General features: G+C 39.6%; 1 protein-coding gene across 5 annotated transcripts in view; it reads left to right on the forward strand.

Moving 5' to 3' along the window:
- AIG1 (androgen induced 1) overlaps window positions 1–19,302 on the forward strand; it is a 122,959-nt gene extending 103,657 nt beyond the window's left edge. For 4 of the 5 annotated variants that reach the window (XM_053973055.1, XM_053973056.1, XM_053973058.1 and 1 more), the window contains 3 exons: window positions 5,771–5,886; window positions 15,462–15,625; window positions 18,646–19,302. In XM_053973055.1, the coding sequence (XP_053829030.1) occupies window positions 5,771–5,886; window positions 15,462–15,625; window positions 18,646–18,683 (318 nt within the window). In that variant the 3' untranslated portion in view covers window positions 18,684–19,302. Of the gene's footprint in view, window positions 1–5,770; window positions 5,887–7,822; window positions 7,942–15,461; window positions 15,626–18,645 lie in introns of those variants that run through there. The other variant, XR_008436209.1, reaches the window with a different exon arrangement.
- Window positions 19,303–21,976: the final 2,674 nt, after the last annotated feature.

The following is a 21,976-nucleotide window of genomic DNA, read 5'->3' on the forward strand; positions in this document are numbered from 1 at the left end:
TGCACCCAGCTCTGATATCCTGCTGCTCTCTTTATGGATTAGGCTGCCTTGGTAGAAAGTATCATCCTTCAGACGACACATAAATACTCCCTTGCCGGCTGTTCCTTTCTCAGAAGTTTCTCAAGGAGTAAATCATAACCATGCCCCTATTTTACTAGTTCCTGATCTGGTTTTCCATGGTACTCTGCTAGGAGCATGCAGAAAAATTAGCTTTATTGCTACTGTTACTCTACAAATGGAACTGACTACAACTGTAGGTATTTTTAGGCCTATTAGTATTGGTTTCCAGGATGAACACACTAGTAGTGGTTTTAAATTTAGAGGAATAGGAGTAGGTCAGTTTGCTGCTGGTTTCTGTGAAACGTTTTTCTCAAGGTGCTGCACAAACCCCTGAGAGGGAAGAAAGAGTGGCAGGCGGACTGTTCCATGCATTCTGATGTGGAGCAGCTGTTTAACATCATAACCTTCTTGTGAGTTCACAAGAAAAAGGGGAAGAGTAACATCCTGCTGATGGAAACTATATTTTATAAGCAAATTTTAAAAGAAAGCAGAGGCAGCCAGAAAACACATCAGTTTGCACAGAAGGGTGCAAAGAAGGGGAGCACTGCCAAATTTATACCAGCTTAAGTCTCAGGCACAATGGCGGTGTGCTGCAGGGTAGTTTCCCTAGCAGATGTTGAAATAGCTGCCCTTGCCATGGCAGAGGCTTTGATGTAGACGCAGCTTTGGGTGGCAGATGTAGCCCTCCAAGTCCTGGGCTGTACAAGTTCTGTGGGTGAAAACCTATCTGCAGCCTCCTTGTTGCAGGCATACCAGCACTCCCAGGAGGCTCCCAGTCCATCAATTAAAATGTTGGTGGACATCAAAACTGCAAGGCCTCCTTTCTTGTCACTGGGGTTTTGCTCTTAAGAACATGGGCTGAATGTCATGATGTAGGCCTCAGAGGCACACAGTATTTTCACTGAGCTAAAATGTCCTATACCTTGTAGTTTTCAGTCTGATCAAATTGACTAACGAGTCACAGTCTGTTGGTTGAAGTGAATTATAATCACAATTTTTGTGATCCTCACTTCAACCATTCCTACAGAACTTCTGCGAGCTACCTGGGCATCTGAGATGCCTCCCTAGACTGAGCTCCTTGTCTTAAAGGTAGTTCTGGACAGTCACTCCAGATCAGGAGGATGACTTGGGAAGGCATCACTACCATGTTTATGCTGATTATACAGTACATAAAGCTGTCAATTTAGCACCTTTTGAGAAGTTTTAAGATTCCATTTAAAACACAGTTAAAGGAGAGAGAAAAGGCCAAGTAAGGTACTGTTGAAACCAGTGTTAAAAAAAGCAGCACTTACTGTTTGGAAGATAAAATATATAGTCAGGCTTTCAAGAATGAGCACTTAATTGCCTAAAGACTGTTACAGAACTTACTGTTAATGTACCTAATTTGCATAAAAATTTTTTTCCAAGTAGCTGTTGCAGAACACATCTACAATGGGGAACCACAGTCCTCCATCAAAGCTCAGCTTCCCAAGCCAGCACTACAGCTGTGGTACATACATGTAATGTGATTTTCTGGTCTCAAATGTCATTAGGCATATATATACCATGTGGGGGGTGGTGCATCTTTTTGTAATATCTTTTAAAGAGTTATTAATGAGCAGAGTTTCTCTCAGGAAGCCATGACAGTGGCTCTAGGACTTATTCCACCTGCAAGATCCCAGGATGGCTTTCTTTATAGTGCGTGCTAATTCAGCTTTACTCAGAGGTTGCTTCTTTCGAGTTAGTCTCCAGAGTGTCTTGTGGATCAGATTCTCCATATGATAACCTTCCTGCACATTTCATCCAGGCTCTGTTCATTGTGCTGGTTTCTCTGTTTTCTAGCAGTTGGAGATTTGGCAAGCCACATTTCTTCACCACCTGTAGGTGATGGGTCCTTGGACAGACACAGAATAAGAGGAAGTTGCAGCTTTTTACTCTGCTGAGACCAGCACTTCCTAGCAAAAAGATTTATCAAAGCTGCCTTTCCAGCAGCAGGGACAGGCAGTGAGGGGTCTGAGCAAGACAGTGCTGGGACTGGGTAAAGGGGGCTTATGGTCAGCTCTTCAGCCCACAAACTGGTCTAGGCAGATGAATAGTTCAGAGAGGGGTAAGCAATGGGTCTGAGGGCTGCTGTCTTGGCACACTAGAGAGAAAAAGGATTTGTGGCTGTGAGGACACCTTGCAGATTGCACCATAGTCACAGGTGGAGAAGCTGACAGGGTGAATTTTGTTGCAAGTTACTGAGATGCAGTTACTGAGCCCTGAAAAAGCTCAGTCTAAGAGCTCCTGCTAATGATACAGGTTTTGATATCTCCCACACTGCTGCTTGTGCCAAGCTGGGGGCTGGGGACTACCCTGAGCCTGCAGTCACTCTGGGGAACATGTGAAGAAAGGGTTGAATTCCTGGGACAGTGGGAATGGTGCTCCCTGGTGTGGCCACAACAGTGCTCAGCACAAGTCTCTTGTGTCAGCACAGTCACACAGGCAAAACTGTCTCACAGGGGCAGCTGGTCTCAGTGGAGGAGAATAGGATGTCCAGATAAAAATGCAGTTTTGCTTGTAACTACTTAGTCCATATTAAAAGTGCCTTATCAATATAGCATTAATTAGTAGTGCAAGCATAGTTTACTACTATTATAATAATATACTAGTCATTATACTCTAATTATATATTTGTTCTTTTCTTAAAAACTTCTAATGGTGCAAAATGGCAACTACTGGAAAACTGTTAGAGCAGCTAATCATCCTTACTGTTTAAACTTCCTTGTTGTTTGAACTTCTTCATTCCTCAGTCTTCTCTGAAGTAAGCAAGCCCCAGGAGATACTTTGGCAAACAAGGTGAGAAATGTGGTTTTGTCCCGCCGTGTGCCAGTAAGTAAAAGGGAATCAGTCCCAGAGGTACCAGTTGGGTATGTTTGATCGGCACAGCGTGATCTTTAGGCAGGTCAGGGAAATATCAATGCTATTTTCTCTCTAAGCCTCAGATTCCCACTGGCCTGTTTATTCAGAAATCAGGTGGCAAAAACATTAGAGGATATGAAATTTTAGGCCCCCTGCAGAATACCCAGCCCTGATGGATACCACTGCAAGCACATTTGACCCCTGATCATCTTCACTGTGCTTCAGTCTAGAGTTTTAATTGATACTGTTAGATAGAAGGTATCCCAGACTACAGAATTTCATGGTTTTTAAATGAAGATTTTTGGAGGAGCTGGAATGTAGAGAAAGGAAATTTTATCTTGGTTGTGGTTTCGTAAAGGATCTGAAGCAGCTTTTTAGAGTGGCACTTTAAAAGCATTTTAAACCAAAGTTCATACTCCAAATTTGTAATACTGCAGTGTTTGCATGTAGCATTGACATTCACTCTAACAGACTGAGAATAGAATTACATATCTCTGATTTTCTCCTTAGACTTCTAATTCCACTGTACTTTTAACAGGATTTTGTACACAAAGTTTTTAGTGGCACAGCTTATTTCTGCTTTTCCCTCCACCCTTACCTTTAGAAGAGAGCAGAAGTGAGAATGTAGGAAAACAATTATCTATTTTATTATAAACCACTAGAATTGGGAGAAGGGAAAGGAGAAGAGTATTTGAGGCTTGATTGCTGAAATTATTTTAACTACTTTTTAATTGGCAAGCTGTTGAGTTGTTATCATCAATGAGGAACTCATCAACAAGCAGTATCGAAAGCAGTAAACATTTACATGGAGAAACCGAGCTCACAATCTCTGTAACAATCATCCATACAGTGTAGAGTTAAAACTAAGTGACAGAATTACAAGAATGCATTGTACAAGGAGTATCAAGGGTGGAATTTGGTCTTAATAGCTGTTGTTTTCTTCTGTTTTTTCTCTGAATAAGTTATGGGGGCAGGGCAGGAGACATCTGCACAGCCTCCAGCTGCTCTGCTTTGGGGACTCTGTAGAGTGAGGCACTGATCTCTCTCTTCCTGGAGACCTTTTCCATACAGACACAAGATGTGCAGGTGAATCTCCAGGGCTTGCTCTGGTGTCAGTCCCTGATCATGGATTCTGAAGGTCCTCTGCAGCTCATAGACCTCTAATCTAATGGTGGGCACCTTTATAGCAGACCGCAGTGCTATAAAATATCTCTGCATTCCCTTGATGCTGATTTGTACTGTTTAAAGGGATGCGGATGGAACAAGTTGTTAAAAGATGAAGAAATTGAGAGCTCCCCTAACTGCTGTATTAACCACGTGACATTCTCCAAATGCTAGTCATTAATTACCAATGCCTTGAAAATCAGAGCAGATATCCAATTCAATTATGTTACATCTCTCAGCAGGAGCATTTCCATTATCTTACCATTTTCCATTCAAACCATTCTTCTTTGCAGTTTTTAAAGGCTTAGACCCCACTGTGTTTCTTCTCAGTTGAACCTGTAATGCACACAAAGATATTTCTACTCCATACCTCTCCTATCTGCACGCAGGTGAACATCAGTGTGGGGATTACATTGTAATTATTGTAAACTTAGAAATCTGACCCTCCAGCATTTCCAGAACTACATGATGGCAGAATGTGGCCAGTGTATGCCATAACTTTCCTTTCCAGTTGGTATCAAGTACTTGGGGAAGGACTGAACCTGCATTAGGACTTAGGCTGCCTTGAAATCCTTACACCTCCAGGCCTTCTTGTGGAGAGGGCAGAAGAGTTCACAGTCAGTCTTACCAAGCCCTAGAGCTAAACTCTCAATTGAAGTAATTCCCTTTAGATGCCAGCAAAAAATTGGCCCCATGGAGGCAAGGCAGGGTCTGTTTCTGGAGTCACCACTAATGCTAGTCTTAAGTGAGCTGTATATTCAGAAATTATGGGGTTTATTTCCTGGCACATTTGTTCTTTGCTTATGTATATTTTCATGCCTGCCAGCACTCTGAAATGTAGACATTGAGTGTTGGGGGCAGACTGGATGCAGTTTTTCATGCTGCTGACATTATTTGGATGAACAGGCCTTCTCAGAAGGGGCAGTGTAGGAAATGTGTATGGGAAAATAACAAAATCAGGAGTTTCGCAGCTAAATAAAGACAAGTGGCTGAAAATGGTTTTTACAGCTTTGGCTTTCATATGATTCATTTGGGAATCTAAAACTATTTTGTGCAACTAAAAAATTAAGATTCACAACACCTTTCTGAATGTAATTGTTTCTGTCTTGCAGATGGAGGAACAGAGGTCTTGATGCTATCATTTGAAAATACGTCCCCTGTTTTCAAGTCCCCAGATTGAGATACATTTAAACCTAATTCTCAGAAGCCTTAAATACATCCATTTATATTCATTCACTTGGCATTGTTTATACTTAGTCTCTGAAAACCAGATGCATTCCCTTCCAACTAGAATGGTCAAAATAATTGAACTGACATGGCAGAGATCACAGAGTAACTGCAGGGCCAGACTGGGGTTGGGACCCATGTTCCTACATGACACATTTCCTTTTTACTCACTGAGTATCTGCCTTGGATTCCTGAACAAAAGCACATTCTGGTTACTCAGTTTTCCTCTGCTCTCTTAAACAATTGGACATTATAGACATGATACTGGTTGGGTTATTGATCAATTTTATTGTTACTTTACTTTGTCTTTCTAACCATCAAGAATTGTCTTCAGGTGCCTGTGATTTAAGTTTCTTATTGTAGAATTGAAATGATAATATAAAGAACCATTTGTATCACCTGCTTTTCCCCATTATTTTGTTGTTTTTTTTTTTTCCAGCACACAACAGTTTTGCCCTTTGTATTAATCGAGATGAGAACAACACATCATCAGTATCCCAGCAGGAGCTGTGGACTGGCTGCAGTGTGCACCTTCGCTGTTGGCTATATTTTATGGTAAGGGCTGTACATGCTGTGTTTTCACATTGTATTGGGGGTTTTGTACTGCTAAATTTGGGCACATATTTCATTATGGATATAATCGCTAACAGATTCACGCTGTATGCCTCGTTTGGTCCAAGACCTGGGCTTTGTCTGGTTTCCCCAGATGCTTATATTTTTAGAAAGTATATGCCAAACCTCACACAACAGGAATTTGTTGAACAATCCCATGTAAGCAGTGGTCTTTCCAAGGGTACATTTTTCAACCTTTTTTCAAGCTAAATGTTTTTCTTGGACCTTAGTTTTATTGCTTGGGGTTTTTGTTCTATCAAATAAAATTGAGACTAGGCAAATGATTTCCTGCATCAGTATTTAAGCAGCAGCAGAAGAGATAGAGCACTGTCTTTTTGCTTTACTGGTTCATAAATTCTTTCTGTGAAATTGATTACAGAATAAGTCAGTAATCCAAACGCTCTAAAGTTTGCTTTAAGAAATGCAAATGTTGGTGAGAAATTAAACTAAAACAGGAATAATCTTTCTTACACAACATTAAATTAAATCTTTGGGCAGTTTCTAATCAAGCACCTGACTTACATGACAGAGTTAATATACTTTGGTCATCCTAGTATTTATTTTTCACGAAACCTTTGTTTTATTTATATTTCTCCTTTGATGTCATCTATCCTCTATCTTCTCTGCATTTCATGACCCCCATTTTATATTCTTTCTTTTTACTTCACAACATCCTTCTCTCAGCTAAGAAGGTATTTTTCAAAATTTCCACCAAACAAGAGAGATAAAACTAATGTGAGTTTAACATGGTCTCAAGGCAGTACTATCACAACTGCTTCAACTATGCAAATTGTCCCTTTGATCCAGTGAAAGATAGGTCATTATTCATACATATCCACACACACTCAGTGATCATACAATGCTATTAATGCAGCTGAAGTGAGATGTTGTGTCCCAGGACAACAGCCACATTCTGCCATTTGCTTTTATAAACATACATACCCTTCTTAAAAAAGAATAATATTTGTAATTATAAGATAAGGGCAGCCTCATGCAAAAAGGCATATGATTATTCCTTCAGGGAAAAGTAATTATATTCTTAACCCATATAAAGTAATGCTTAACTGTGATAGTTCTTGACCTTCCTCTAATGGTGCCTGGAGACAGATTGGCAGGTACCTATGGCTTGACCTTCTCTGGCAACTCCAGTTTTCTAAAAATCATCTAAGTAGACACATGCAATAGTATTTAATAAGAATTTAAAATTGCAACAATCCAGTTTTACAAGTGAAACAAAACTAGACTGTGTCTTAAAATCTTTTAAGAATCTGTTACAGTATCAGTGTGATCCTCATCTAGTTTGGTCCTACCTACTACAGTGCATCTGTATCCTGCAGCTACAAGGTTAAAGAAAATCGTAGGACAAGTAAAGCAGGAGAAGCAGATTCTGCATTAAATAATTACTGCATTAATAATTACCCAGGCACAGACTATGGTTATCTCGCTCTGCTTTTGCTGTTTATTGGTTTTGCCTACACATATATTATTTCCAAAACAGATAGGGCTACTCTCAAGTGATTCGCCTTCTTCCAAGTTGTGATTTCTCTTTAAATGAGATGAGACAATCTTAAAAGTTCATCCTGCTAAATTATGCACATACAACCCATTTCTCCTTCTGCTGTTATGGAAGGAGGCCTTTGCAGGTTAGTGGAGGCAGACAAAAGCTACTCTGTGCCATCACTTGCAAGTTCTGCTTGTCTTCAGCCTGCAGGTGCTATTGAAGACTCTATCCAAGATGTGCTTGAGGCTGCAAGGCAAATCTTGGTCCCATTTCATCAATATGATATATAGAATTCACAGGTTGGAAAAATCTGCCAGAAAGTATGAAAAGTGAGGCATTTGTCATCCCCCTCATTCAGGGTGTGCCTTCTTTTCACAGCTGAAATCCACTGTCCCTCCTGTTGCCAAGTGACCACATTGCAGTAGAGACCTTAATCACACAGAGGGCCTGGAATTGATGAATTTGGATTTGTTGTCCTTGTTGGCAGCACCCTCAAGGTTAGCACAGTGTATTAAAATGAGACTATACCTGCAAATGACCTAGATCCATACAGCCTGTTGGAACTTCCTTCCTTTGTACCTAGGGTTGATGATGGGTCCCGTTCTGAGGTTTAGTTTGTGGTTTATGTATTTTTAACCAGAATTTAGGGATCTGCCACTTGAGAATTTGTTCTTTTGCCTATTCTATTTTTCCCTCATCAGAAATGTTTTTACTGCAACTCTCAGAATAAAGTGAAGACAGTTGCTAATCAGATGTTCTCTATGTTTTGTTCTTGAATTTTGAATTCTCTTCCCATCTCAACTGAAACTTTCTTACCATCCTACATGTTTTATGTATTGTGTTACACTTTTTCCAGGAAAGGAACATACAGGAGGATGTTGTTTAGGTTTGATTCTGTGAATGCTTTTTTCAACTCCAAGTAGAGGAAAGCTTGTTTTATTTTGTCTGTGACTGAATCTGTCATGTATGAAAGAGATGGTAGAATAGCAGGTGCTTTTTAATGTATAATTGGTAAATAAGAAATCTGGCAAACAATTCTGAATAGCATCTCTGAAATTGGAAGAACTAAATAACTTGATATCTCCTGAGCATGATTCAGAGACTTGTTTTCTGAGAAACATCCTTTCTTGGAGAGTAAAAGCTTTTTCTGGTTTTTTTGGGGTATTTTTTTGGTTTTTTTTTTTTTTTTTTTCTTTTTTGCATTCTCTCCCTTCAGTCAAAGAGTTTATGAGTAGGCACGCTTAGCTCATGCACTCTCTGTGAGAGGGAGTTCACAAGGAACTATGCCCAGGCAGAGCATCCACAGACTTGCATTGCATGTTGCAGACCATACATGGACTTTCAGGATCGAGGCCATGGGATAAGATGGGAAAAGCCTATTGGCTTTATTTAGCATGGCTTGAAAAGGTCACAGTTTGTATTGAATTGTTAAATCTAGACAGTGCTAAGAAAACCAGAGCATTTGCCAGTACTACCAGAAAATTCTGCCAATGAGTGTATGGAGTTAGTTGTCAAGGAACAGAAAGAGCCAGAAATGTGTTGCTCCTTGTAACAAGAATGACCTCATGGTAACTAATATCAGAGCCTAATATGTCCCTAAAATAAACTGAGACAAATACTTTTATTTTAAATGGTTTTCTTTTTCCCTCTACTTTTGTGCACTTCAGGATGCCAAAATAACAGACCCTAAGAATCTGACTCCACTGCTGTAGTCGTGCTGGGCTGCATGTTTGGGAGCAAAAGACTTAATCTGCTCTCTTATAGCTATCTCAAATCCACTAGGAGCTGCCTTCACATGTGCCAAGCTTGGACTTGATTCATTCTTTCATTCTTTTATAAATCTATTTAAAGAGCTTTTAAACTTTGATTTGAAAATAAAGTTTCTCTTGAAATGACTTTAGGAGAGTTCCTTAGATTCACTGATGGAGAGCATTTAGATGGGTAATTTGCTGAACTCTTCTTGAACAAATTTAAGAAAGGAATGTACACTGAGGATTTGGAATGAATTTGAGATTGATTCTATCAGGCTTGCTGTAGGATTTCCACTAGCGATTCTCCGTAGAAGGAGAGGAAGATCAGAAAGCACAGATGTTGGCACAGACTGCTAGGACAAACCTTGACATTCAGTAGAGAGGGGTGGTGGGTTAGAGTGTGAAGCTTGGTGAGAATTGACAGTCATGTTGATAAAGAAGGACAGGATTGAGAAACCAGAAGGATTTTTGAGGTTGGTGGTGCCAATGGAGCGGGAGAGAAACAACATGGCTTTACTAGGCTGTGCTGAGGGTTTGTGTGTAGGAAGGGTGTCATGCATGCATTTGGAAGTGAGCACTGGGGATAAAAGTTCAATAAAGATCAGAGGAGTCCATGGTTAGAGAAAAAAAAAAACCCAAAACTGTCCTGGGGACAAGTAAAAGAAATGAACTAAAATCATGGGTTAAAAGAGAAGTGGATAAGGAAACATGCAGCTTCAAAGCTGAAATCGTGAAAGTAAGTGGGGAATGCTGGGAGAAGGAGAGAGAAACAGACTTTGAAATCAGAGTGGAAGGCTGATGTAGAAGTGCATGACAGATGAAACAATGCAGAGGAGGAGAAAAGAGGTGGAGCTGGAGCTGCCCTGAAGAGGAAAGAGTAGGAAGAAACAGAAGCTGCAGAAATAGGCCAGGGGAAGATTAGCGTCCCTTGTACCTGACCCAGAAGGAGGGTGAGAGGGCAGAAGTGCTTTCAGCAAGAGATGGCTGTATGGATCCCCAGCTTGTTAGGTCTGACATAGCCATTTTGGACTGTTGCTTTCTGGCTTGCCTCCACCTCCACATCCTCAAATGTTTCAGTCAAAGCAACAGCACAATCACAGATGACATGCATGGGTAATATGTTCTCACTTCCTTGTGCAGCTCCTTAAAATATAGCTCAAGAAGGCATAGCAACCATTACTATATTTAAAATGAAAAATTATTTTTCAAAATAGATGACTTCCAGAGATGACAGCACTTTGCAGTGAATCTGCTAAGTTTCTGTCATTGTAGCTACCTATACATAAACACAAATTTCTGCTAAGCTTTGTTCTTCCCAGAGGGTGCCAGCACCTTGTCATGCTGAGTACATTCTAGATGTGACATTATTTGCAGGTGCAGTTTCTCAGGACTTGTCTGCTTCTGACTGGATAAACCACTCCACACCAGTAGTACAGTCTTGTGACCCACGTATTGTTCTCCACTCAGATGAATGGAGAAGAATCCAGCATTAAGAAAATTGAACAAGAGGGGATGATCGTTGTTATTTCCTAAATGATAACTGTTTATTGAACTTACTTTTTAGTCTTTAAAATTCCTAAACTGTGTACATTCCTAGTGTAGGTGTATTAGGTCTGGCTGGCTGTTAATATAAGAAGCCCAGCATTTTAATATAGCTGAGATCTTAAGAAATCTGATTGGATGCAGAACAAACTCTCCTGTGTTTTTGTGGGGAGTTATGTGTCTCATATCAATCAGTATTAGAAACCAAAAGTAGAACAAATTTTGTGTGGGTCATTGTGCTCCTGTCCCTGAAATACAAGATTGGGCCTGCACTGCAACCACAATTGATTTGTTTGTTTTGAATGTCTCAGCTACTGTAAGCCAATCACCTTGTTTGGAAGACATTCCACATTTTTAATAGCTCTGGGTAAAGTTATCCCTCTTGGTGGAAAAGGAAGAGAGTGATGCTGGGAAAGATCATGAAATAAAGGCATAGAAAAAGCCCATGTTCTGCTTGTTAAAGAGTAGCCACTGGGAACTCGTCTACAATTTGCCTGGAACCAAGGATTCAGCCTTGCTTTGTGCCAGTCACTGGAAATATGAAGAGCACTGAAGCTCTGGGAGAGGATTTGCTGCTGCAAGAAGTACCCAGAAAGGAACTGCTGTTCATAGATGAAAGTTGTCATGTACCCAGGCTCCAGGTAGAGCTAATGTCAGATGCTTCAGGAGAGCTTAGCAGACCATTATGAAACAGCCAGCCTTCAAGGGGGAGTTTTCTTGCAAAGCTTATGTCAAAACATAGGTGCTTAGATCCTTTGGTCTACATGGTTTATATACCTTGCACTCTTTAAACTTAGGCATACATGTGTGCATTCTTATTGCTTGTACAGTCTCTTGATTTCAGAAATTTGCTAAAGTTGCATGGTAGGCCTAGAGAAGATGAGTGGACTAAGCAGGCTTCCAGACTTCTATACTTCAAAACTTTTTTGAATATCTATATTTCAATGATGTATCGCTGAAAGGAAGAGTAGAGCATTCCAGAGATTAATTAGGTATCATTCAGAAAGATATTTCCATTATCACATTTGAATTTCTTGTCTCTGAATTGCATTGAGATGATTCTTCTGTCATGAGGAAGAGAGCTGGAAGCTCTTCACGCATTTTATGTCATGCATTATTATTCTGTGTCCTTTCATTTGCTGCTCTTCTTACATAGCCCCTCATCTAGCAGCCCCTTTTTCCAGCACTCATAGTACTGGTTGTTGATGACTACACATTATGATGAAGGACTCAAGCTGGGCAGGAAATAGGTGGAGACTCTCTCTGAGAGTCCAGACCACGAAGTGCTGGCAAGCTATGATAGCTGAGAGCAGCCACCATGAAGGAGCAACCGTCTTCTGTAATATCTCCCATTACAAAATTCATGAGGTGTCATGGTTATTATCTGCCATTATACTCACTTGTTGAGCTTGATTCTGCCAGGACTAAGGTCTTACACATGCTGTTGTTACAGCTCTATCTTTTAAACTGACAGAGTACACATAAACCACAAGGTTCCAACAAATTTTTGTGCTTAGTTTTCCTCATTAACAAAAGATCTATATCCAAACAATAAATGTAAATGTATGTGCCCTGCAGAGTTTTTATTTTCTCCTGATTACTTTGATAGGAGAGATACACAACATCTACTGTATAGTAGAAGTGAAAACTAGCTACAAAGTCACATTTTTTGACAGATTTGTTAAAAACAAGCAATACTGTGCATTTTCAAATAGCTTTTTCTGATTTCTACACCAACTGTTTGAAAATTTCTAAAAACAACCACTTTTTTTTAACAGACATTTTAATTTGAATACAATGTGTGAATATTTCCATTCCTTCTCTTTTTACTGTTTCTAACAAATGGCTAGATGAACTCCATGACCTGTAACATATTCATCTTTGAAAATATACAGTTATGTCTACATACAGCTGCTGCTGTTCCAAATCACGGGGAGGTTCAGGTTAATTTTATCAGGTTTATTTATTAAGTAGCCAGTCTAGTTTTAGTTTAAACTTCTTCTCCTCAGTTTATTTCTATCTAAACGATAAATTTTTTGCATCTGTTCAATAACAAAGTCTTCAATTTGATCTAGTTTTTGCACTCCTAAGTAAATCTTAATGCCTGCTTCCCTGTGCTTAAAATAATGAGGTTGGATAGGAGTAATAGTTACTGGAATGGCAACACTGAAGGCATTCATTAACGTTGGCAATCAGCACTCTTGTGTGGAAGCTCTATGCGAATGGTTGATCAGCCCCTTATAGTGCTGCCTCGAGACTGCCTGTATTCCAGCAGGAGCAAACCCACTAAGAAAGGCCACCAGGTGAGGTTTCCATGGCAGCAGTTGTCCCTTTGCTGCTCCCGCTTGTAGTACAGACAATGCTGGAGCAGTCAGTGTGTCACTGCTCAGTGGAGAGAAGGCTAATATTACTCCACCCCAGCATAGCCAGCAGTGTGCTGTGGCTCATTTTTAGAAGGATCAGGTGGGTTTGTGACTGTTGTCTCCACAGTGATGCTTGGTCCCTCTTGTGCTCAAAGCAGTTCTGACAGTGTGGCTACCCAGGGGACAGGTGAACAACAGCTACACTGAAGGCATGAGCACAGGGAGTGGGCTCCTGTGCTGGGCAGCAGGGAGCAGAGTGCGTGAGCTGTCCGCAAAGCCTGAACTAATCAGAGATTGCTGACATGCAGGAGCTCATCAGTGACTAATTGGTTGGATTTAGAAAATGCCTCCTCTTTCTAGCATAAATGTGTTCTAGTAAAAGCCACTTCTACTTGGTTCATGAAGTTGGCTACATAGATGCCATTTAGAAGGTGCCATGAAGAGTCCCTCTGTAAAGGTACTTTATAATCCTGGGATGTTTCATCACACCAGAGAAAATAAGTGGAAAAAGATACTGGCTCTTTTTCAGTCTTTTTCCTTGGAGCTTGTTTCTCACAGAATGATCATTAGGAAAAAAAGCAAATGAAAACTGAAAAAAGTAAATGAAACTGAAAATTGTTAGGGGATAATAGACATTCCCTGCTAAGCGAACCTGGTAGCAGGGGACATCCCACTACCTTCTACCCAACTGTCGCATCTTTTTCTTTCATCAAAAGGAACATAGTGTCCCCTGTTACCATGGGTTACGCAGGAACTCTTCATTTTTTCATTGATAATTTTATCTTGTCAGGTTAATTCTGTCACAGAAGAATACTGGGGAAAATAACTGTAAAGTACAGAGATAATTTCCCATATGTGAACTGATTTGGAGAAAGGGGGTTTAATTGCATTTAGATCATGCAGATTAATTTACTGACACATGTAGTTTCCCAAGTGAAGTGTCCAACTGTTAAGGGTTGGGCTGTAATAAAAGCTTTTCCAAGGAGGAGGGAAGCTATGACAACTATGTACATTTCCAGGGTGATTGTTAAACAGGGATTCTGTACTCCCTGTGTGACAGAATTTTATAGTAACAGTTTTGTGTGGACTTCTCTATCTCTGCCCTTCAGGAGCCTTTGGCTGTTGATCTAGTGATCAAAGATCTTCCTTAAGCAAATAGAAACATCAGCAAGTGAATCAAATCATGTGGACATGGAAATCCCCATCTATAACAGCCTATGCAGCTGCTCTAGCAGTGCTTCACTGTGAGCTTTTCACTTAAATTTTCAGGTCAGAAAGGAGAAGATTTACATTCTTGAAGAGAGCCCAGCAAAGCCCCAGCTTGCCTTCACTGAGCACTTTACCCAGTTAACCTCTGAGATGTTTGCTCAGTTGTTTGCCAGTGTTTGCTTTTCTTAACTTCCACCTACTGGAATGTATGGAATCTCTCTGCTCCCTCTGATTTCACCACTCTCTGCATCAGATCTCAACACAAAAATTATCCCATCAGAGCATACAGGTGTCCACTGCAGCCACACACAGCCAAACCACACACCTGGAGTGCTTCTTCAGGATGCACTGCAGTAAAGCTGATAGTCTGTCTCTTGAGTTAGTGTACCAACAATGTCCTCTGTAGCTGAATGCTAAAAATCTCTGTCACCAGCCAGCCACCATCAATCCTTTTCCTTTACTGTATATTGGCTGTGGGGCTGGGCACTACTTTTGAGATGTGGTTTTGTTTGGTCTTTTTAAAAAAATATTTATCTTACCTAGAGAAAAATTACTAGATTCCAAATTATAGCAGGTAACTGAAAGAAAAGGAGAACCAAACTAAAACACAGTTGTTGAAGAAATTATTCTCTCAAAGAGAATCTAAACCATATGCTTCTGGCACCCAAAAACTGATTACCATGTGTAGCGAGGAAAAGCAAAAGAAAAACGCAAATGTGTATGAAGTGAAAGTAGGATACTGCAGAAAGCAGAGAGAGATGGTAGGACAGTCTGTAGAACCCTGAATGCTTTTAGGATAAAGAACCTGCTTGGAGCAGAGGCTGCTGCAGTTTCCATCTTTAGCACGAAACAGGGGTTTCCTCAGAAATATAAGTGAGCAAGGAAATACCTGCCTACATCAGAAATGAAAACAGGCCAACTGCTCATAATAAATTGAAAGCAAAGCAGCAAGAATGTGGGAAATCAGTCATAGTTTCATCATCTGTGATGTCTGTTTGGGATGGATGTCATCCACATGCTCGAGTTCAGCTGCAACTTGCAGGCCTCTCAAATAATTGCTTTTCAGTTTACAGTACCTAAGCCTACAGGCCAAGCTACTTTTGTAAAACAGGGCTGTAAGAGTCAGTGCTTGTTATTTTTGTTTTGTTTCAGGGTGTGCTGGATTCACCATGTTACAGGAGTGTGGGTGTACCCACTTCTTGAGCACCTCAGCCCAGGTGTCAAAATAATCTTTTTTGCAGCTGTTACTGTGATCATTAACGTATTCTACTTGGTGGGAGAAATCCTGAACAACTACATCTGGGATACGCAAAAATGTGAGTATTGTTTTAGGAATATTATCTCATGAAATACACCATCAGAACTTGAGTATGTTTCTCTGAAAGTGTAGAATGTTTTAAGCTGACTAAAACAAAGGAGAATGACAGAAGTTCCACTGAAACATCTTGCTTGCCTGCCCTTAAAAACAGATGGATGAACAGAATATCTTCTGGAGAGCCTGATGAGCTATGAATATGTATTCTCTTTTGTAACTTACAGTACTAATTTAAGAGCTCTTGGCAATTACCTGAGATGTTTACAACCCACTTATTAGCTGATGAACCCATTAAATTCAGCTAGAATAAAGTATCATTCTGTGCGAATGCCATTAATGGTAGGCTTAGACTGAGAAATGAAAATATACTGAAAACTCAGTATTTTCAGGTATAAGGTATTTTCTCACCATATAAATTTACTCAGGGAAAATGAACATGTTCTTGTCAGTGAAATAACAAGAATGAAAGATCACTTTAGTGCAGGGTAAACTTAACTGTGCAGACTCTACATCATCTATCGTGCCTAGGCCGCCCATTGCTGAGGAGAGGAAAAGGGAAAATAAGACAAACACAAGATAGGTTCCTTTTATCTGTGAAAGATGTCTTTCATTTATCAAATGGAATGAAATAAGCAAACAGCATTCATAATAGCTGCTGTGGCAAATTGTAGCTGGAGGGAAATAAATTCATGTGGTAGTTAATGGCACACACATCTCTCTTTAACAAGTCCTTCAATACCAGGTAGAATCTAATGCTAGAAGCTCAAAGCAGTTTTACTTTCTGTTTGCCCATATTGGCATCCAGGTGTAAAATGCCTTTTTGTTTTTGCTCTAGGACCATCAATCACTGGTCATATTGTTGAAGACAAGTGTTCAGTCCTCAGTTCGATGTCAAATTCACATTTATTTAATGTCTTTAATTCAGGAAACATGTTTCTAAAAAAGGCAGCTGCAAGGAATAATTTCACTTGACCTAAGTCCTGTGTGAAGGATAATAGTGTGGTAAAGAATCTCATATTCTTAGCAAGTCCATGAATAAGTAGATGGTGGAAAATCTCCTGCACTGTTCCAAAGTATACATAACAAAATCCCTGCTCCTTGCAGCCCGCTGCCCTAGAGGAGCTAACTCAGTTTCGTCATTCTCCCAACATCTTTCAAGGTTTACCCTGGCATTTTTGTCCTCTCCATCATTTCCTTCACGTAGATAAGGAATATTGATCCCAAGTCCTTTGTGTCTCAAGCACTTGCAAAACAGAAAATGCCATGAGTCACGTGCTGGTTTGCTGAGTTTGAAACACTTTGCACAGACTTAACCCAAAGTGTGTGGCAGGAACACCACAAACAGCAGAGATGTAAAATTATGCCACTCTGTCACAGTGCGAGACCTGGGAAAGTATTATTTGAAAACTGTACACTTAAAAGGGGCTTTTGAGCAGTAAGACTGCAAATCAAAGCAGTCCACCATGAGAAGATTTCTGGGGTGAGAAGGGGTTGTTTTGGGTTTGGAGTTTTTTTATTTGCCTCTGGAGATGCATTAAATAGAACCTCACTACTGACAAAATGATTTGCAGTTAGTTTTTCCAAGTTAAACCACAAACATGGTAGGGAAGGAAAAATTTGCCCTTTGTACAAGCCAGCATCTGTCCACAATTTTGAGGATATCTGCATTCCTGCCAAACTATTTGATGCATTTGCAGTAGAGTGCCTCAGAAGAAAGGAAAGAGGTGCTTTCAAAAAGGCAAATAAAATAGCTTTTAAAATTATTGGAAAAGTTCCTTCTAGGAGAAAGCAGAAGACATAAGATTGGCTCTGAAGCAACATTGTAAACTGTCTGTAATCTTTTGGTCCCAGTCTCTTGTTTTGGTTGTTAAACTTTCAAGTGTGGCTCTCCCATTACATCGGTGTGCCAGCAACACCCAGGGCCATTGTACTTGGGCTGCCGGCAACATGCAGACACATTTGTCTTGGTGTTGTTTCTTTCAGGAAGGCAGCTCTGCAGTTGTGCTTTCTAACTGCAGATGAATCTTATTGTTTCCCATATTGGAATTCATTAACTATGTTTTTAAAGTGATTTACAGTGTACTTACCGCCTGTGCATATATTGCACTAGCAGGTGATCTTACTTGTGACTGGATTTTCCTCTCAGCATTCTCAAGTATTGCTTCTTTTTTGCCTTTGATTATCATATGTCTTTCTTTTCCAGCATGCAGCAGGCCTGAAAACCTCCAAAAGAAATATTTGTATTTGAGATGTCTGGCAGAGAAGGCTTAGTCAGAAGAACAATACTTTTGTCAGATACCAGTAGTAATTCATTGTCCAGGAACAGGCATATGAAATAGCTGAATGTTTCCATTGCCAGAAAAAACAGTCTGCTGCCCGGCCCAGGCTTTGCTCAGCATAGAAAAGAGACAAGTCCTGCAGCTAGAATAAGTTCTTTAAGGAGCCCTACACTCAACTCAGGCCTCCTGATATTACTGAAAGAAATGGCCACTACAAGAAGAGAGAGGCACCCTCTCAGTAGTAGTTGTTTCTTCATTCTTGTACTTTTGAAAAAGGGAGCTGTACCTGCAAATACTTCAAAATCCAATGTTGAAATGGACAGGTGCTTCCAATCACTGAATTCTGAAACATGGTTATTAAAATTTTCTTTCAAACAAAAGAAACTTTTCAGCTATAGTAACATCTAGTTTGCTAGCAGGTAAGCAGAGCAGGTGAGGGAACTAAGTGTTCCCAGACCCCTGCAGCCATCAAAGGCTGGGTGTGCCACAGGGGGTCAGGCTGATCTGAAAATGGGAGTGAGGGAGGGAGGATTGTGCAGTTTGTTACTGGACAACCACTGCCATCAGGTGTGCAGCTGCTCTTTTCCTTCACAGCAGGTGAGGTAACACATGTGAGCAAGTTCAGGAGAAACAACATTGATAAAGGGAAAAGAAAGATTAATGCATTAGAGGAACCTCTAAGCAAACCCTTCAGTTGTATTCATTGAGAGATTTGTAAAAGCTGCTCTCCGTATGTTTTCAGGTATTGAAGAAGGAAAAGAAAAGCCAAAATTGGAGTGAACAATAAAAGGCAATACAGAAGATTGTTTATGGCTGCATGGAAGATTTATCATCTCCAACAGAGCTTGGCCTGGAGAGGAATCTTTTGGAAAGGAGGAAGTTTCATGGGCCCACTTCTCAGTGCAAGGATATTTTTGGATTTTCTATGGGGGGGGAAATTATTTTAGCTAAGAATAATATTAATGTTTCAACCTTCAATTTCTCCATGCTTGCATGTGACATACACATATAAGACATATATCAAATCCTTCATTTTTATCTCCAAGGCATTTTCAACATGCATTTCTTGAATCAAATAAGTCATTTAACCATTAAGTCATTAGATCTTTTTACTTCTGCCAAGAAAAACAATGAGTCCATTCTCTGTACTGTTTGAGAAAAGCTTAACCAGATAGGTCTAATACAGGGAAACAAAGCAATCCCATATATTTCAAATTACAGCATAGAAGTTAATTGCATGAATGTATCTAAAGAAGAGTTCAGTCTGACTGAAATATTAATGTAACACTATGTAAAAGCTGCCTTAAATTCGTTATTTTAATAATTTTACTAGTCCAGTGAAATCTTACTTGCAGTGTTAAGATCTTAAGACCTAAATAAAGATTAAATTATCCTTGCACTTCTGTTTTTTCATGCTGATTCTTGACATTTTTAATGGATTGATGGCATTTGAATGATAAATTTTCAGGTTTTCCAGTGTCAACTGTAGATGATACCATTTCTACGTGAGGATATTTTTTCATATTTTCATAGTAAAATAACAAATCCTGCATTTTCAAGTTGTAAGTTCTCAATGGGGGGGCTGGGCTGTTTGTGTTGTACAAGAGAGAGCATTTAAGTCTTACTTCAGGAAGGCACATAAGCAAATGTTTGAAGTTAAGCATATGCCTGTTTGTATAAGGAATTCAATTGCAAAATACTTGCGATTGTTTAAGTTTAACATGATTCTGTTTAATTATTAGACATTCAAGAAGTAACTCTTAGTAGGCAGAAATAAATTGTCTAGAACTAAAATAAAGTGAACAGAATAATTTTTGGCAAGAGAATATTTATTAAAAAGTAGCTTTAGGATCCAAATATTGGTATTTATATCACATATTTTTTCATTAGTGTATTTAGTCATTTTTTTAACACATGCAGGGCACTTTGAGTATGTATAGTGTTAATGTGTTGTTTTTAGTAACAGGATTTCTGCAGAGTTTTAATACGATTTAGCAATATTTTTGCTCTGAAATAATTCTGCGGAAAACTGATCTCGTGCAACTCATTACATGCCTCCACAGTACTTTTTAAACATATTTATGTACACACTATCATACGAAACAGCACAAGTTCAACAATGTGCTTTTTGGTTTGTTTCCTTCAAAAATAAGACTCAGTAATGATCTTGTCTTTGTCCATCTGCTAGATTCTTTTTAACTTGCTAATCAAGAGTTACAAAGATTTCAAAGCTAAGCAAATTACTAGAAATTTCATGGAAATAAGTGCCCAGATAAAGAAGGAGCTCCTCTAATGATCCTACAGAGGGAGAGGACAGGACACACAAAACCAGTAGAATTTGGAAGCAAATGGCCATAGCCATGTGGCCTTGCATTAAGGATATTATGTTCAGCTGTTCCTGAATTCCCCATTAGATGCGCACGATGTTATTTGCAACAGGCTTTTAAAACTCAGGAAGGAAAGGCATGGATTCAGTCGTGTTCAGTGAGCTAGGAACTGTTTAAAGTCACTGCTTCTGAAAGCTGTGGTAACACATGAAAGTAGTGGTGGACAATGAATGTTCTGGGGGATCTGGCTGTACTTTCCAACAGCAGCAACTGTGGCTTAGGGTGGGAAGCCTGAAGCACAAATCCTGTTGACTTTTTGTCATATGAAGAATTTGCATAACCTATACTCTACTATTAAGTCTAGGACATTTTTTTTTTAAATTTTATTTCATGGGTATTGTTTCCTTCACAGAATTCCAGAATTCATTCTGATGAGAAGAATGTGTTAAAAATAAGAAGTGACAAAATGCCACACAGCTGTACCCATTCTGCTAGAGCACACTCTGATCATGTCTGCTGTATATATGGCACCACTGAGTACTGAATGTCTGAGATCTCAAAAACTGACATTGATGGAAAGGTTCCTCCTTTTTGGCAAGTTTTGTACCCTGCTCAAGATAGGTTTTTCTTCTAATACCATGTAATTATATGCAATATAGGAAATGTAGTAAGAATATAAAGAGAACAGAACTGTCAGAGATCAAGATTGCATAGATGAATCCATAGGTAGGTGTCCACATGAAAGAAGGCTCCCTTTCAGCGGTATAGCATAGGCATGCTTAAAGTTGTCATCCCTCATATCTGTGAATTTGTGAATATTCAGCACCTGAAAAAAATAGACACCAAGCTTAGATCTCAGTTAAGCCCCTGAGGTTGGCAATGTTAGCCAAAGGCAATATATGTGACACAAAACGTGGTGGGTTCCATTTGGTTTAAGAAAATTTATAGTATTCCAAGAAGGTTTGAACTCAATTTGTCTTCTCACATCTCAAAAAGTTCTCCACCTCCTGTGAGCTTTGAATCATCGTACTTAAAGTCAAAAACATTTTAGAGCATTAAATCCAGCCTCTGATGTATGAACCATGATATAAATAACTTGGGGGCCTGTGTACCCAGAGAGCACTCTTCTAGCCTGTGTTCAATCCCTTTAGGATTACACAATCCATCATTCTTAAGAAAGATGATGGATGAATGATGACTAAAATAAAAGTCACTTGTAAACTTGCCAAATTTCAACCATCTTGGCTGAAATTGTCCCTGAAAGGTATTTCTCTTGGGGGAGCTATTTTTTTGGTGGAAAGCTTTTTGTCAGAAAAAGTAATTTATTTCCAAGTGAAAGTTTATGAAAAAAAAAAAGTCTAGGAAACTTTTCTGTAGTTTTGCTGTGCAACTCAGTCTGAGGACAACATTTATGTTTGCAGCATTTCTGAATTTATGTGGAATATCTATTTGTCTTTGTCCAAATTTTAGGAAAAATAATAAGCCTGCATTTCCCTGTCATGCACAGGTAATTCTCCAGAGTGTTTATCAACTTCGGGAATAGTTAAAGTTGTGGCTGAATAGGATTTTCCCTGCCATCCCTGGTCTGTTAATCCTCTCCATGCCTTGACTACCCAAGACACAGACCAGAATGGGGAAGCCACTTTGCTTCCCATGTATTGTCAATACTTCCCCAGAACTGATGCAAATAAAACTGTGAGGGAAGCCAAGCTTTGATGACAACCTGAGCAATGAGAATAGGTTCTA

Source organism: Vidua macroura, chromosome 3 (assembly GCF_024509145.1).
Source record: "Vidua macroura isolate BioBank_ID:100142 chromosome 3, ASM2450914v1, whole genome shotgun sequence".
Lineage (NCBI taxonomy): Eukaryota > Metazoa > Chordata > Aves > Passeriformes > Viduidae > Vidua > Vidua macroura.